The sequence below is a fragment of the Pezoporus occidentalis genome, unplaced genomic scaffold (assembly GCF_034315485.1).
Source record: "Pezoporus occidentalis ecotype Australia unplaced genomic scaffold, CSIRO_AGI_Poc_V1 ctg23, whole genome shotgun sequence".
Classification (NCBI taxonomy): domain Eukaryota; kingdom Metazoa; phylum Chordata; class Aves; order Psittaciformes; family Psittacidae; genus Pezoporus; species Pezoporus occidentalis.
In genome coordinates this window covers 8,833,633-8,852,122 of record NW_026914180.1, presented here as the reverse complement: position 1 = coordinate 8,852,122, position 18,490 = coordinate 8,833,633, and the positions used below count along the sequence as shown (strand labels likewise).

Here is an 18,490-nt window from a genome sequence, read left to right as displayed (position 1 = left end):
ACTTCAAACCCCATAGATCCTTTACTGCAGTTGGTGAGCGGTTCAAGTTACCGATATTCCCTCTGCAGCCCTTTCTTTCCCCTGGCATCGGCTCTGCTGTGCTCCCCAGGCTGTGCAGGAGCCAGAGAGGAGGGGGCTAAACACCATGCGCTTTCCCAGAAGCTGTCACGGGAAAGACTACTAGCGGTCTAAACACTGAAGATGTCTGGAAGATGATTCAGAGTTTCTGGAGCTATAAACCTGCAGACTGTGACTTTCCTGGAACAAATCAGAGCAGGTGTCACTTCCCAATACCGTTTCTTGAGGAACAACTCTGCCATACTCAATTAAACTGATGTTATCACCCTTTCCATTGCACAGTCTCAGCTTCTCACTTCTTCTCTTGCCCTTTCCCTGCCCAGATTTAACTTCCCCATAGGCTGCACAAGTCTCCACCAGCTGTCTGTTGCACTCTGTAGTTTTCCTTCTACCTTCTCCACAGTCCCAAAAGGCATGGAAGGTGTGGGAGTTTTTTAAATTTCCACTAATTCAACACCCACCATCATGCAGAGCTAAAATTCTCCACTGTCAGTATCAGTTCCATAAAAACTGAGCCATTAATAGGTATGAAGAATGCAAAACTTGCCATCTGAAGAATGCATTGGGTATAATAAAACCTATATTTGGTTGTGGAGGACAAAGTATTTTTTGATAGTTCCAAAGTCAGTAGTCTGAAACTGTATTCCTGATATCCTTTAAGCAAGGCTAAACAGACCATTTAAGAGAAAACTCTAAAATATGCATGGCAAGTAACAGCACTTTGGAAGCAATTTGTACATTTATTTTTGAAATATATGTAAAGATGACCAGGGTTCTCGAAGGTGTGAATTTTAAGGCTCAGTTGAATTTTAATTGCTTACTAACAACATTATGTAATTCTCCAATTAATCTTCTCCCAAAACAAGCTTACCCATGAGATATTATTTCAAAGCCTGTTTCTGTAAAATTGTTATTTTTGAAAATGAAAATGTATTTGATTTCCTACCTGGAGCTCATGTCTTTTATTTTGAACATTTTAAGCAGGGTCAGAAAATATACCTGTCCGGTTTTGTAAATAAATGCAGCCCTCCGTGTGATTTAATTACATCAAGCCTCCCTCTGAGAATTGTCAATGTACCAGAAGAAGGTGTAGGCCCAACATTAAAAAGCATAATCTGTAATTGCAAACTGGATGTATTCTTTGCATATTTGGTATTACATTTAAATTGCTTGAACATTTATGATAAATACACGGGTGCTTGATACATTGCATAGCACACAGGTAAATATGCTATCTTAGCCAAACACAGTTATCTAAAGGCAAAATGTGTGTTGGGTAAGTTCTATTATCAATAAATAAATTATTGAAAGAAATGTACCTGTAAGCAAGCCTGGGGCAAGTACATTCAATGATTTTTGCATGTACAATGATTTTTTCTAATGAGTGATGTTGTATCTGACATTCAGGGTATACATGATTCCGTTTATTGCAAGCTTTGTTGGTTCTCTTTTGAATGGCAAACTGCATGTGCTTGAGTTATCACAATAGGAAAGCTTATCATAATAATGGCACACAAACTGCAAGAGGGCAAAAGCTTTGGCCCATAGCAGAGCTTCTGTATGCCAGGGTTAGACATTGTCTCATCCAAATATAATTGCACCCTAAGTTATGTTTAAGAGTTAAATAAGTCAAAATTATTATCATGGTCACTTTTATGCTCAGTTGTTGCTCTGGGGATACAGTCTTCTGCCACTTACCACTTACATGCTGCCTGGTCTTAATTTTTTATTAAGAAGTATTCATTTTACAGGGCAAATTGGAAAATGCTATTTGATGCTCCAGAAACAGAGTGTCTCTAAGATTTGCTAAGTACAGAAATGTCAAGTATATAGTATAGGTAAAATGAAAAATGTTATACATATTTTATTGTCAGTAAGTGTCAGAGATTCTAGAGGATTCAACAGTCATAGCTACACATTTTTAATTAAAGTTTTCTAATTTCTCTTTCATTCGCTTTTGTCCTCGCCTCACAACTACATGCTGGGATCTTTCTATTTGTGACTATGTACCTCATAGTTATAGCACAGTTCTGTTCTGGGTATCATTTCCCTGGATAAAATGAAAGGACAAGCCCACATGTGAAACCTGGTTGTGCTGATCCTGTTTGCAGAGTGGTCCTTGATTTGATCAGAAATTTTCACATCCTCTTCACTCTCCATTTGTTTGTGAAAGGCAGGAAATGACCTTTCAAACAGATAAAACAGCTGAGTGACATATATATTCCAAATACCTATGGGTGAAAGCCATACTATTTCAGTTTGGGGGTTTGTTTTGTTTTTCAACAATGCAGGAGACAGAAACTACAATGCTAATTTCATAAGCTCTTTTTACACTGTTTTTTGTGATGATTTTGGTCAAAATAAAAGCAGTCTTCACAGAATTTGCTGGTCTTGTGACCCCTCAATTAGCTTGCCAAGAAAAATTATTTTTTTTTTATTTTTTTCTAAAGTCAAAATGTATAAAACCACCACAGGGGACTGAGAAGTCTTTGTTCAAACCAGATCCATTTGTTCAGAAAATACATTTAATCAAAATAAATATTTCTGAAAATTACCTTGTTTTGAAATTTATAATGAAGGATTAAGATAAATAGATATTTGAATTTTAAATACATACAAATAAATTTGCATAGCTGTGAAAAGTGTGCCAGCCTTACAGGAACTCCAGAAGTTTCACCCATATATGCCAACACATAGGTGCTATGTGATACTGACAAAGCAATAAATATTGTTCCTGAGTCCTAATGATTAATTAATGTAATTCCATTAATTTAGCTCTAAAATAGATAATGATAGCAATCTTAACCCATGATTTCTTTGAGAAACTGTGCAACTGAGAGACTTGATGATCTGATGACTGAAGTAGAGATTATAGTGATGCAGAAGTCATTATTAACCTCAGCAATGCCAGGGTTTCTTTTTTAAGTCAGTGGCAGAATTGAGATTCCCGGAGTCATGACACACAGTCTTCAGTTTTAAAAACTACTAAAGCCATCAAAAATAATAACTTGATTCTTTTTCCTATTATTGGTAAAGGCAGCCATTCAACATTCAGCTTCTGTAGTAGGTTGCCTTCAATTATTAAGCAGTAAAAGGTGGCAGGTCTTTATCAGGAAGAGAGATGAAAGAGAATACTTTAATACAAGAAGAAGAGACATGTTGCTGAACATAATGAACTGTACACTATGTGGAGTAAATCATAATGGGCTTTTTATTTGGGTTACATGTGGAAGATGAAACAAACATGTTCATACATTCCAGAGACATCTTTTCAAAACTTCAAACCATCTCATTTCATTCACTTCAGATAATATTTTACATCTGACAAGGCACGAGATCATTCAGCAGATTAGGTCACATTGCCTATTTGAAGACTTTATGGATTATTCAAAGGAGACAGACTTATATGTCCTGAAAACTGTAAGTAAAATGTGCTGATAAAAACACTGGGTCAATTCTGTAGCCTTTCTTAGGTAAATCTCCCAGCGACACACATAGCAGAAAGCCACTGCTGTAGGAATAAGAGCTGCGTGTACCCTGGCTGAAATGCTGCCCAAGCTGCATTTCAGCCATCACCAGGCACGCTTTTCTGCTTTTCTGGGAGTGCAGAGGGGTGGCAATGGTAGTTGTCTTCCTCCCCTTTCAGGTGGCTATCATTATAGCTATAGATAAGTAGAAAGCACCATAAAGAACAGAAGAGTTGGGGCAATACTTCACCGGTGTTTACTTCATGAAATGCTATTTACTTCAGTATGACTGCCTACACCATATGTAATTAAACAGAAATTGTCTGACCCATGAGATTTAAAGATTAATTGAAAACATAGTTGCTCAGAAAATTAAAAAAAAATATGCACTGTCTTCAACATTTCTGAACTGTTTTGACTGAATTTTCAGAACAATGACCTGTATTTTAAAGTTCAACTTCAGTGGTATCAAATGATGGTATGAAATACAGACATTTAACATTCATGTCTAGAATGTGATTATAGGAGTTGGCCATCTGCAGCACCACGTAGACATTAAAAGTGGAAGATACAGATGGTTTCTGCTTAGCATTTGTTTATAATAATAAAGTGTAAGTCAAGTGCTGCATTTTAAACAGCTGTCTAAGAGTCAGTACACAATCTGAAACCGAATACAATTTAAAGTGCTTCTTTGCTTTTCACAGAATCAGTCAGTGAAACAGAGAATGTTTTGATTACTTTAACTTGATATCATTTATACATCTTGGTTTTCTAAGAAAATTAAACTTGCAGCTCATGCTTTTCCTGTCTATCATTTAGTTTTCCTCTCCTCCACCAACTGACTGATTGCAATGGAGCCTGACGAGAGCAGAAGTCCCAGGGATATTAAATTCCATGTTTTGTTAAAAGAGACAGATGAGCAGTAGAAAAACTTAAGTGCTCAGAAGAGGGAAAAGCAGAACAGCCCATCCATTATATGTTCAGTTTGCTGAGCAATCTATCCACGGATCACTCCAAATCAGCTACAGCGTATGATTGCCCAGGTGGCCCATATGGTGCCCAGGTGGCAAGAAGGCCAAAAGCATCCTGGCTTGTATCAGAAACAGTGTGGGCAGCAGGACTAGGGAAGTGATTGCGCCCCTGCACTGGGCACTGGCGAGGCTGCACCTCTAATACTGTGTTCAGTATTGGGCCCCTCACTACAAGAAAAACATTGAGGTGCTGGAAGGTGTCCAAAGAAGGGCAACAAAGCTGGTGAAAGGTCTTATGCACAACTCTCATGAGGAATGACTAAAAGAACTGGGGTTGTTTAGTCAGGAGAAAAGGAGGCTTGGGGGAGACGTTATTGCTCTCTACAACTACCTGAAAGGAGGATGGAGCAAGGTAAGGGTTGGTCTCTTCTCAAAGTAACAAGTGATAGAACAAGATGAAATGTACTCAAGCCACACCAAGGGAGGTTTAGATTTGGATATTAGGAAAAATTTCTTCACCAAAAGGGTAGTCAGGCACTGGAACAGGCTTCCTATGGAAGCTGGTGGAGTCACCATCCCTGAAGGTATTTGAAAGATGTGTAGATGTGGCCCTTAGGTGTATGATTTAGTGGTGGACTTGGCAGAGATAGGTTAATGGTTGGACTCAGTGATATTAAAGGTCTTTTCCAACCGAAATGATTCTATGGTTTTACACTACTAGCGCAAGCAATGCAAAATCACAGTAGGGATGAGAAGGTTGTGAGGGCATTGCAATATGGGGACAGATAATGGGGAATTGCTTAACTTCAATGTAATGGATGCAGCTAACAAGCAACAGTATTTTCTTATATCTGCTGGTCATGGCACAACTTCTGTAAGCACCTACTTCTTCGTATAACAAACTTCCAATAACACCTAAAGTAGTCACAGATGCAAATACAGCATTTTCATTGTCACGACTGCTTCAGTATGTCAGAATATATCCAGCTGAGTACAACAATTGTTCAAACAAGGATTCAAATAAAGAAGGTTGAAGATTAGTAAGGAATTGCTCCTCTGGCTATTGAAGTACAGACCCTGGATACACTGATCTCTGATGGTTTAGATCACATAAATATTAGTTCACTCTCAGGCTCTCTTTTCTCAGGCTGTCTTTTGGAGTGAATAACCTAGTCCTGAAAAAAAAAAAAAAAAAAATCTATTGAAATTATGGAGATAGTTTGCTCAAAGACCTCTTCTAAAAGGCAACAGGAACAAGATTTCACTGGGTTAGGCTACCACCACCTTACCAACCCTGAGACTTAATCCTGGTGCTTTACAACTCAGGTTTCTTTAAGAACCTTTTCCCACACATGGAGGGATGCTGCCCAGTTTCATATTATAAAATCACTACCCTGGTAAGCTGTGTTGGAGCTCTCTAACTATTTCAGATAATTTAAACTGAAATTCCACTCAACTGTATCTTAGGACCACACAGGGACCAGAGGAGATCAAAGGTCTCTGAAGTGCAGACCAAAGGTCCTCCAAAGTGCAGACATTAATTTTAATGAACCGTCTCTGGCTTTGCAGTTAGAAGATGCTTTTTATCATGAGGATGCCCTGCTACCCTGACACTTAAGTATGCTAAAAAATGCAAGCAATCTGAGGGTTAAATATTTTTCTCTCCCTTCCCTCTTTCCCCCAAGTGGAAGGTAAGAGATAGATAACAAGAAAAAAATTCTTTCCAGTATGTGGCAGCTGAAATGTAAACAGATGCAGAGCAATTTTCCAGCTACTCCGGACAGCATCAGACATGGAAAGAACCCACATCTTCTCAAAATGCATTTCACTTGTACTAAATTAAGGCATACATTTCATGTTTTTTCCATTACTGCAGCTCCATAGGATCTACCATGTGTTTTTTTTCAGACACAGGCAGTGAGCTCACTTAAATGAAATCTTTAACTGTACATAAACTCCACAACTCCTTTATGCAAATGTTGTTCTTCCCACACACAAAGAGTACGCATAGGCCTATATCTATGCTATACGTGTGTCTGCACTGTTAAGGACTTAATAAAGGCTCTCTGTCAACAGGGTGACAGGAGCAAGACTGAGGTATCTTGTTAAGAGCTATGTGAGAGATCACATCTGCACAGCATTAATCTCTATTCCGGCTTGTCTCACTTTGGTGCAACAAAGAAGTAAAGAAATGAAATATAACTCAACTAAGGCTAGAAGAAAATTCACAAAATGTGGATCACTCTGCAGTATCAAGAGCTTGTTTATCTTCTTGGTGTTGTGGGCTGTAGTTTATTAATGGGTCTGAGCCAACAATAGTGGAATTTCTCAGCACTGAGGCTTTTGTTTTTCTTCTGTTGGAAAAAAAAATGGACTCTGATGCAAGTAACATCACTAAGCAGGTAACACCACTAATGGTTTAAGTGGAGATATTCCCAAATTGTTTGTAAAAGGATGAATTAAAAGACTGATAAGAATATGTAAGGCTGCAGCTGAGAATTTCTGGGTATTATAAGCAAGCAGCAAAGGTAGATCCTTCCAAACAGAATCATCTTAAAAGAAAGTGAGTTATAAACTTTTAAGCCATACTCTATGGAATAAAATGCTGCCACTTTGTTAATTCACTGGTTTTGTTACTCCTGAGATTCATACTCTTTCAGCTGTCATTGTTAACAGACACTTGCGAAAGTAGGAAGGAAGCAGAAAAACAGCAGCAGTACAGCCTTCTGTCTCTGCCTGTTACTCACAATCTTGTCTGGAAGAAAACATGGTCAGAGTAAATTGGGATATGTGCTGAAACCTAGGAAATGTTTCTCTCCATGTGGCTTTGTAAAATATCCATTCCAGTGCCTCCCTGAATGTTGGCTGACACCCTTGGTGCAAACCTTTGGCTTGCTAATGTTTTGTTATTGATAAGAATACATTTAAAATACAAATGAACAGGAATAATTTTGGAAACAAAACTGTTACACAAGCAAAAGGAAATAGTGGTTGCAGGGACTCAGGGGAAGAGAAGGGTTGTCATCTGGGATGTGGAAGTTCATTCCTCTCAACTTGCTGGCAGCCCCACCACTGTCATGAACTCCCTTTAGAGTCTTTACTCATGGCCTTCGAAAAATTGGTTGACAGGCCTTATTTTGTCCACTGGCAGCACGATTTCTGATATACCAACTGTACCCCCTTTAAATTTCTATCTTTCAGTAGACCTTGAGCACAGCATTTTTCTTTTATCATTTGCTGATTTTCATAAGGAGTTTTATGTTGCTTCTGACAACATGTAGAACAGGGCTGTGCAGAAAATCACTGGTCTCTCCCCTGGCAGGGTAAAACAGTCACAGAGGAAATAATTTTTTTTAACTTTAGCTCTGGAAAAACCCTATCAGAAAGGTGCAGGCACAGCCTATGCTCCATGCAGGGAAAAATTTCGAGATCATGCATGGTAGGGGACACCACAGAAAACACAGTTTTCAAGCTGTAACATCTACTAAGCATGCTTCAGAGATTTTACCTTGGAAAAAATTGGGCCTTTTCCATGAAGATAAGATGCACTTGACGAGTGGGAGGGACCAGCCTTTGTGGCAGACGACAAAGATTGAAGCTTCTTAGTTAAACACAAAATATCATTTTCATCCCTGAAGATTGTTAGCTTATTTTTTTTTAAGGAAACAGCTTGTGCAGGAATGGGACTCCTTAGCTCAAATATTTAATTTAGATAAATTTGTAAGTGAAAACAAAATCTTTTAAAGGAAAGTAACACTAAGTAAAGATATATCCCTAGTCAAACACTGAGCATTATACTGTCATCTCATTTGCACCAGTGGGAAAGCTCTTTGAAGTAATTGCAGTTATGCAGAATTTGTCACTATATAACAACTGCAAGCAAAATCTGGTCATGGTAATCCAAACAGTTTTATGTGATTCATCAAGACAAGTTGACCTACATGACTTTATGCTTGTTATGCTTTTACACAGCAGTGAGTTTTTTCTGAATTATATTTTCCTTAAGATGCAAAAGACATGTTTATAAAATCATATCTATATATATGCACACGTGTGGGCCTGTACATTCACGAAGAATATGGTGTTACAGCAGTAACCCTATACAGCAAGAAAACAAAGAAAAAATAATATAACAGACCAGCGTCTGTTCCGTTTCCTAGAAGAAAAGCTCTAATGTACAAAATACATCAAAGACAATAGCAAGAGAAAGAAAAAAGAAAATAAAGTTGTCTGAGGGGCAGCATAAAAGACTTATATTTAAGTTTCAGAATTATGTTTGATGTATTTTGAACCCCTGTCTGCTCAGATTGGTTAAGTTTGTGAAAGGCTGCCTGACAAATGCTATGTCAGCAATATGAAAACAGCTAGTAAATCATCCTTCCAATATAAACACCAACTAAAAATAAATAAATGTCTGCAGCAGAATGCCAGCCTGATGTTCCATTAAGATGAATGTTATAAACCATGAAGCAAACTAAATATTGATGACAAGAAATCTGTAAAAAGAGATGGAAGATTATGGTCAAATTAAGAAAATGTTAGTAAAGCTAAGGAACTGAACAGTCAACAGAAAAAAGAGTACAGCCTTTTAACATAAAAATTGTTGCACGCCAACTCTGTTGTGACTAATAATAAACTGTAAGTATATGAAATATTTAGAAATATTTAAAAATTTAATTGTACAGTGTAAACCCATGTTTCTATGTGAGATGTGATTCTTTTCATATGTTTATTCTTTTGAGAACATTGTCCATTATTTTGTTTATGTCACTGTTTTTAGCTTGAAAATATGTAGACATTTCCATCAGGACTGGTTCTTCATGGTGTTAGAAACATACACTTTCTGGAAAAATACCTAAACCTATACTAAAAAGAAACATACTGGAAGCAGCTCCTATCAAAGTGGTGTAACTTGGATTTAATCTAAAACAAATGCAGAAAAAAAGGACAAATCCTACAAAAGATGAAATGGTAGAAGGCAGGCAGAAAATCAAGTATAATGAAAATAAGGAGCAAATTGCATTTGCCACTACACAGCTTCACAAGAGACCTCCTGGATCTTTTCACTACCCTTAAAAAGAATGAGAAAGGTATGTAATTAAGATAGATGACAGATTCTATAGGTTAATGCACAACATCCAGACTTTAACAACAGCATGTTATCGGCTTTTTTATTTAATTTAAAAATTAATGAAATAGGAAAATTACACGGAAAGCACAAATGAGAAAAAAAGAGGACATGAATGGTGCTAGAGAGACCAGAGCCACGCAGCTACTGGAGCGATGGAGGAGGATGTGCTTTAGGGCAGTGTGCCTGGCAGGCAGGGCGGGGAGGGCAGAGGGCAGCAACGATAAAATCCATTACGTGACAGATGACAGCAGCAGTGGGAGGCAAACAGCTGCATGCCAAACAGTGAAGAGAGGGAAGAGGTCAGACTATAGAGACAAAAATTTCTGGGATACTTTTAATTCCTGTTTTTTTCAGTTAGCATCATAGCCATAGAACTGGAGATAAGCTGCATGGGATGTGATGAGCACCTGCTGCTCAACCTGGTTTTGTTTAAAATCCCATGTAGCCTCTTCTTTTGGCATCAAGCCTCTTAAATCTAAACAGATAACCAGGCTTTCATGTTCAGGAATGAGAGACTGGTAGTTTGGTGGCTGCACTTCGCAGATGCTGGGAAACCTCATGGATGTGCCATGTAAGATCAGTTACCAAGTTACTACCTAAAAATCGTATGGGTTTGTAAAATGGAAGGAATAAAAGCCTAGGCATGTACCCGCACTTTCCTGGTGGGTACACGGACATCCTGCGAATCTTCGCCGAGGTCCTTGTCATGACAATGACTGGGAGAAGTACATCTGTGTCTCTGCTAGCTTATCTAACCCATGCTGTCCCTGCACCTCCCTGGCCTTGTGCAGCTGATAAAGGCTCTGCGCACACAGACAGAATTGCAGGATTAAAGCCTGGTTTATCTTCCCACTTACTCCTGTTTACTTATTTTCCTCGCAAAATCTTTGCATAAACATACTAAGATGCATTAGCAAGAAACGGGCAAGCAGAGATACAGCCCTTGACACATGTATCCGAATTGTCACGCTGGGGATGGGCACCGCAACACACCATCGGCTCACAGCAGGGTGCCCCCACTGCGGCCTCCTCGCAGTGACCCTACCGCTGCCCTTCCCCCAAGACGGCTTCCGCAGCACGGGGCGGACCGCGGCCGGGCGGGTGGAGCCTCTCTCCGCCGCCAATGCGGGCGGGGGCCGCGGCGCCTGCGCTGGTACGGCTGTGCGGCCCGTCCTGTCCCGGTGAGGCACCGAGCCATGTGGAGCCGCTACCGGGCGGCTGGGGTGCTGCTGAGCCGCGGCCGGTAAGGACGAGGAGGGAGATGGGGAGAGCGGGTGGAGGCTCCGCGAGCCCTTCCTGGGCCTGGTGCTGCCGCGGCCCTGGCGGTCCCCTCGTTGCCGCCGCGGGCTCCTTCGCCCTCAGCCCAAGGACGGGGGCCGACGTGCTGTGTCCCTGGCAGGGAGCAGAGGGGCCGTGCGGGAGCTGGGCGGCCCCGCTCCTCAGGGCGGCTCCTCGCTGCGGGCTGGTGGGACTCCGGGCCGGGAGGCAGCCTGTTCCCAGCTGCCCCCGCCTCTGACCCCGGCGCCGCGGTGAGGGCCGGTGTCTCGTTCGGTGATGTAGCACCGGTGGTGGGAGCGTGTTTGTCTGAAAGGGAAGTGTGCCTTCAGGTCTTCGGATCGGAAGTCGTGGAGATGGAGGAGCATTTCCGCTAATGAACGAGCGCTGCAGTACCGGGTGGGCGAGCAAATCCATGGGTTCACTGTAAAGCAGGTGAGCATCGACTTCCGCTTGTGCGTCCTCTGTGTTTGTGTATAGGTAAATGTTGCCTTGCCTGGAAAGCGCCTAAATGAGGCTAGGAGCTTCCCACTAATTGTTGGCTTAGATGCTTTGGGTGGTCAGTTAAAAAAGTATAGTCATTACTTGTAGTTGTCTCTCTGCAACTACATCCTTTAGATAACATTAAGACATGTTCCTGTACGGATCTAGCTCTATGCTAAAGAAAATAACATGCCCCAGGAGTTTGCATGTCTGCCACAGATGCTGAGCATTTGGTGTGGTCTTCCAAAAGTCCTGACAGGTGACAATTTCACTGTGTGCTGCCTTATGAAATATATTCAACTAGTATTTTATCTTCTAAGATGCTTTTAATACCTTTGTTAAGAACCTGCAGTGGGAATAATGTCAGATTGCTTTCTGAAAGTAAAAAGCAGATGCAGAGTAGAGGTAATTTGCAAAAAGTGGTTGCTAGTGCCAGAGCTAGTGGTAGAACTGGGTTCATTGATACTTCTTTGGTTGCCCTAACCACTGGCATTTGAATATATGCCTTTTCTGTGTATTTTTGATGGAATTGTTCAGGTCTACATATCTATAGTAGAAGAGGCTGTTCTGTGGTTGTAGTCTTATTTTCGTCGGTTCTTAAAATTGTATATTTTTTCATTTACATACATATTTTTTTTCTCCCACATATCACAGAAACAAAGAATTTATGTAACACTGTACATGGCAGTACTGTATACAGGATGAAACTGATCATTGCTTTATCATGCATGATTTATTTGACCTAGTTGCAGTCACACTGTAATGCAGATGTTTTCTTCCAATGCAGGTGACGGCTGTTCCTGAGCTGTTTCTCACTGCAGTGAAGCTTAGTCATGACAAAACAGGAGCCAGGTATTTACATGTGGCCCGGGATGACTCCAATAATCTGTTCAGGTAAAACATTAATACATGTTTAGCACATTTCATCTCATTAGCACCTTATAGTTTCTAAATTGGAATCCAGCTTCATAATTGGATTTTTCTGTAATAACAGAGGATAGTTCTTCCTTTGTGGGACTTGTTTAGAGTTTTTCACATTGAACGGGTGTCATGAGATCTGTTGTTTAGTCTGCTGCTCAAAACAGGGTCAACACTTAATTCAGGTGTGGTTCCTCAGACATTTATCCAGGTGGGCCTTGAAAACTTAAACTGAGATAATGCAAACTCTCTGGTCAGCCCATTCCTAATGTTTGACTGTTGATATGGTCAGATTTTTTTGTCTGTATGATCGAGTTGGAACCTCCCTTGCTTCAGTTTATGAACGTTGTCTCTTGTCCTTCCATCAGGCATATCTGTGCAAAGAACCTGACTTCATCATCACTTTGTAGGTATTGGAAGGCAGCTATGGAGTCCCCTGTTGTCTTTCCTTCTCCAGGTTAAATGAGCCCAGTATATTCAGCCTCTTTTGCAGGGCATGTCTCCAGCTGTCTTTACAGCTCTACACTGAACTACTTCAGATTTCTTATAATTTCTTCTGCATTGGTGAGCTGAAAACTGGACTTTCTGATAAACTGCCTAATAGTTACAAGATGTAGACCAGTTTTTTTTTTCCATAACCTTCCATGAAGTTTTTTTTTTTGAGCCCTTTGGGTAAAAGAAATGTGTTTAGTTATGTGCTGAAAACTTGTGTATTACCTCCACAAAAAGACTTGCATAGGTTGTACACCCCCTGGAAGTGGTGACTGAGTACTCAAGAATCTTAAGAACTCTGCATCCTCCTTTGTGTCATGTTAGCTACTAGAAGGTTATAACGTTCCTATAAATCACAGCTGCAGGTAGGAAGTGGGTTGATTTCTCATCACAAATAACTACATTCCCTTCTGTGCTCTCTGTCTTGCAGTATACAGTTCAGAACCACTCCAATGGACAGCACTGGGGTCCCTCATATTCTTGAGCACACTGTGTTATGTGGTTCTCAGAAGTATCCTTGCAGAGATCCGTTCTTTAAAATGTTAAACAGGTCACTGTCCACTTTTATGAATGCATTCACAGGTGAGCCAAGAGTAAATAACGCCACTTAAAGTGCAAGAGGTTTTATTGCAGTAGAGCTATCTGTTGGCTCTCTTAAATTTCTCTTTGAAGAGCCATTATTATTGTGAATGTTGTGAGATACTAAAAAACTAACAATGCAAGACAACGAAATAGTTCTGTTAACTTGGCACTTTACAAAGCCCCAGTAGAGCTGGATCTGTATAGTATACAACAATGCATTTAATTATACATGGTGAAAGCAAAGCTTTCATGGCAAAATAATTGCAGTGTTAAACTTCTGTGTATTTCTCAGCAAAAATGTTTCATTTAGTAAGTTTTTTCTCTTGCAGTTATTTATATGGATGAGAAATAAAAAATAAATGAGGGCAAAATGCATCTTAGACTTTCTAAAATTCTGATCTTTTTACATTTATTTATATACAGCTAGTGATTACACCCTCTATCCATTTTCAACACAAAATCCCAAGGATTTTCAGAATCTCCTGTCAGTGTACTTGGATGCAGCTTTCTTTCCATGTTTGCGGCAACTAGATTTTTGGTAAGATGTGGTCAACTTGAAGTATATGCAAGCTTTATATTTAAAAACAAGAAAATAAAATTTTTGAACTCCCAATGCTTCCTGTTTGTTTTTTTTTTTTCAGGCAAGAAGGGTGGAGATTAGAGCATGAGAACCCAACTGATCCTCAGACACCTCTAGTCTTCAAAGGAGTTGTTTTTAATGAAATGAAAGGGGCATTTGTAAGTTTTGTGAATGTTTGGTTTGAGATCTTGTACATGGTGAAGTGGTTTAAGCTGCAGGTTATCAATGGCAGGTTATCAATATCAATCACCAGAGATTTCCATTCCTTCTTTATGGAATTTAAGTCCTCTGTAAAGTTAACAGTCTGTTACATTGTCATTCTTAATGTTAGCCTGTCAGAAGTTTGTTTACATAGAAAAGAGCACCTTGTTTATGGACTACATAACAAAATGCTCATTCGAGGAGTTCTTGTCCAAGTTAGAGCTCTGAGGTCTTATTATTGAGCACCTTTTATTTTTAAAATGTTTTGAGGACTTTTACTAAAATGTGTTTTCATCTTAAGACAGATAATGAGAGGATATTTGCGCAGCACCTGCAGAATAAAATCCTACCTGATCACACATACGGTGTAATATCTGGTGGAGATCCATTATGTATTCCCGATCTTACGTGGGAGCAGCTTAAACAGTTCCATGCAACACATTATCATCCAAGCAATTCCAGGTATCTGAAATTTGTGACTAATATTCTAGGTTATGTAGTGTGTTAGCACTCTGTGAGTATGTTTGTGAGGGGAAAACCAGCAATACAAAACCAGCAGTCTATTCATTTGGCCAGCAACTTAAGTAACCTTTGGCCTACAGTAATTAGGACAGCACTAAAGCAACGAATTGCTCTAAGAAGAGCAATGAAGGGTGGATTGGAGGCATGTAACAGAGAGGGCTGACTTTCTAGAGTGCATTTTCCTGCTTGATTATGAGGATCTGTTTGGGAGATTTTTGTATGCAGCTGTTTTACCTTGAACTCATGGGTTGTGGGGGAAATGGAGTGAGCATACTAAAAAATATTTGTCAGTAATGTTAGGGAGTTATGATACACTTAGTACAGATGAGTCTAGGGGCTCCTGCACTCCTTGAAGTCAACACAGATTAAGTTATTAAAAGGAGATCCAAATGAATGGCTTCTCATTTGCTTCTGAATCACATATTACTGTACCAGGTTCTAAATAGTGGATATTCATTTGACTCAGATACTAATTCTGTTGGTACTAATAAGGTATTTAAGCTAAAAGTCAAATTGAAAGTGATATGCAGGAAAATCTATAGTACTATTGTTTCTTCTCTGCCAAAGTGGTTGTCAGTCTTAGTCTGATGAATTCACTTATGGAACATCAACTTGTGTCATGATGATGGATTGCCACCCTTTCTTTTACTCATCCCAAGTATTCTGCTGTACCTGTGTTTAGATTTTAATGGGGGAGTAAGAGTCACCTGGGACATAGAATAGTTAGGGTTGGAAAGGACCTTAAGATCATCTAGTTCCAACCGCCCTGGCATGTGCGGGGACACCTCACACTAAACCAGACCTCATACTCATGTTTAATCCAGTGGAAATCATCAGTATTTCTTGCAGGCATGGGAATGTGCACAGTAGACTGACCCACAGAGCCCAGGCATGTTTTATAGATCCGTCAAGATGCGGATCACAGTATTTTATACATGATGTGTGAGGACCACAGTAATTTTGTCTTCTAAAACTTCAGAAAAAAACCCCAAAACTGGGATTCTGGCTTCAATTATTATTTTTGTCTTGGGAGATTATATATTGCTGCAACTAAACAAATTCTAGTTTTTTGTGGCTCCAGAGCATAAAACAGAAGCTGGAAAATGTGTAATTTACTGGGAGATCTGTGCAAACTGGTGGGTCTTTAATGTAGGAGAATATGAAAAAAGCTGTTACTGTAAATTTCATGTAAAATCTGTTACTTAATGTCAGTTTTTAATCTGAAATGCAGATTTTTCACTTACGGTAATTTTCCACTGGAGCAACATTTGAAACAAATACACGAGGAAACGCTGATAAAATTTGACAGAATTGAGTCAAATACTGACATCCCGAAACAGAAACTGTGGGAAAAGCCGGTAAGTAAAAATAAAAAAGAAATAAAGAAAAAGAAGTGGTACGCATCCAATCTTGAAATTGCAGAACATAGATATAACAGGTTAATATTTTATCCCAGGCTCCTGGTGTTACTTTTTTGTTTAGAAGTGTGTTTGTGTGCAAATGAGCTGAGGCATTTTTAGGTTTGATTACAACAGGGAAAAACTGCACTTACTTTTGAGTTTCAGTAATATAATGATTGTGTGCAGTTGTTTATTTTTCTTATTTACAGTTTTCAAGTCCTTCTGAAGCTCTGAAGCTTTTATTAATGGAAAACATTTAGTGCTACTGATACTGATAGAAATATTAGTACTTAGTGTCAGAAAATATGCCTTCTAATGGTACCTAAGCTCTCAAACATTGGTGTAAAAAGTACTTTTTTCCATTCTTTTCCTTCTCTGCACCTCCCCCCTGCCCCTTTCCTCCCTGGCTTGTCCAGAAGTCTAAGCATTTCTTTGAAACCCAGCTCAGAGTGTTAATTATGGCCAAATTTTCTTGAGCCTCTCATCTGTTCTCAATCTGTAAAAACTGAGATGCCAGTCGTATTTTTTAGGATATTCTATTAGTGTATTTAATCATGAATATTTAACTTAGTCATGAGTATCTGTATGCGACCAGTCATTTTTTATTTGTAACTTCTGCTCTGAGTTCAGTCTGCATCAAATGTATTTATTATATTTTACAGAGAGAACACAGTGTAACATGTGGCTTAGATTCATTTGCTGCAGATCCTTCCAAACAAACAACTGTCAGTGTGAGCTACTTGTTGACAGAGTAAGTGTATCAAAATGAAATTCTGAATCAAAGGCTCATTTTAGAACTTTAGGCAAGATGCACCATGTTTCATGTTCTCCAGTCCCTCTTCATAAGGTAAATAATGCCATGGGAAAGCCAGACACATCCTGCTTTAGTAAATGAAAGTTCAATTGCTAAGCAGAAGTTTTCCTGTCTTTTTCTTTGGCAGATGGATATAAAGAAAGTCAGCTGAAAATTACAGAATTGTTCAGTGGATTAGGCTATTGGGAACAATCGCTTCCTGTCTTTCAATTTCCTGCCATGTGCAAGCTTTTCCGTATGACCTACTGCTAACTTTACCCTTGCAGCCTAATTCAACTTGCTTTAATTCTAGTTACAAGTGAAAGATGCAGAACTTTCTTACTTCCCCAAGGTTTGGTGCAGTGTTTATAACTGACAGTTACTTCTGCCTTGCATCTTCTGCATTGTTTTGTAGAAATAACTCTTTTGAAATTAACTCAGTGATGCTGAGTGTCACATACTCATAGCTTGATGCTTTTTAAGAACTATTAATTTTTCTTCAGTATTACAGACACTTTTGAAACATTCACACTAAGCCTGTTGTCTTCCCTGTTGGTTGATGGGCCAAATTCTCCTTTTTACAAAGCCTTAATTGAGTCTGGTGTTGGTACAGATTTTTCTCCTGATGTTGGGTAAGTGTCACCATTTATATTTCTATAAGCAGTATTAGGAAAGTAAAAAACTGGTACTATGTTGTGAGAAGTCATCTCTCATAAGTCAATTTATGCTAGAATAATATTTAAATATTAAAACATCCTAAGAGTTTTTATTGCTGATCTATAAAGCATTCTCAAGTGTAATTTTCGGCTTGTCAAAATAATTTGATAGAAGCTATGTTAGTTTAAACTAATTTGTGCTGTTTAAAGCTTATGAACAAGAAAATGTGTAGATAAGAACATGGCATACATTCAGTGCCCTAATTTGCTTGGGATTTTCATCTTGGCCATTTAATACTACTTAGAAGAGTTTGCTAGCTCTTCTGTGTACTGTGCTGTCTTTGCTTTTTTGCTTTAATTCTGTGATTTAGTAGTAGGTTTGGCACAAATGTGCTTTTGTGCAATTTGGTGCCATTAAGTTGCCATCGCCTTGGTACAAAAGGGTATTTCTGCCAGCACTTACTTATTCAAGCTGTAGCTTTTGCAGCCAGTCTTCTAAGCAAACTTGGTGCTGCAGACTAAGGGGGGGTGGATTGTCTTCACCTAACTACACACTCAGCTGCTCATTGTAGTTTGCCTTTATCATCAGCATAAAGCAAGCAGTGCTTTCAGGGTGTGAGTCATCTGATTTTTTGCTTCATGATGACAAAAATAATGCCTTTGTCTCCACTGACTGTCTTTAAATGTTTGGTTGGGAAACCTTAATATATTCATCTATGATTTTAATGTCATACTCTGCCTGGCTTGAACTGTCTCTGTGTGAAGTCATGGGCTTCTTGCAAGTCCTGTGTCATGCATGACAGTGCCATGCAGGCATCTTAACTTTACAGAGCATGGCAGTAGAAATCTATCCTTAGACAATGAAACAGTGATTGAGTTGTATATTTTGTCAGCTGAGCCTCTTCCAGGTTGGCTACAGTAATATGGGGTTGGACTGTGTA

General features: G+C 39.3%; 1 protein-coding gene across 2 annotated transcripts in view; it reads left to right on the top strand.

The window, feature by feature from the left end:
• Positions 1–10,740: 10,740 nt before the first annotated feature.
• PITRM1 (pitrilysin metallopeptidase 1) overlaps positions 10,741–18,490 on the top strand; it is a 29,318-nt gene continuing 21,568 nt past the window's right edge. For both annotated transcript variants that reach the window (XR_009965371.1, XM_062621540.1), the window contains exons 1-10: positions 10,741–10,890; positions 11,255–11,357; positions 12,193–12,299; positions 13,246–13,397; positions 13,821–13,935; positions 14,039–14,135; positions 14,480–14,640; positions 15,932–16,058; positions 16,763–16,851; positions 17,397–17,525. Coding sequence is in view for 1 of the 2 variants with exons in the window: in XM_062621540.1 (XP_062477524.1) it covers positions 10,844–10,890; positions 11,255–11,357; positions 12,193–12,299; positions 13,246–13,397; positions 13,821–13,935; positions 14,039–14,135; positions 14,480–14,640; positions 15,932–16,058; positions 16,763–16,851; positions 17,397–17,525 (1,127 nt within the window). In the remaining variant the exon portion in view is untranslated. The remainder of the gene's footprint in view (positions 10,891–11,254; positions 11,358–12,192; positions 12,300–13,245; positions 13,398–13,820; positions 13,936–14,038; positions 14,136–14,479; positions 14,641–15,931; positions 16,059–16,762; positions 16,852–17,396; positions 17,526–18,490) is intronic.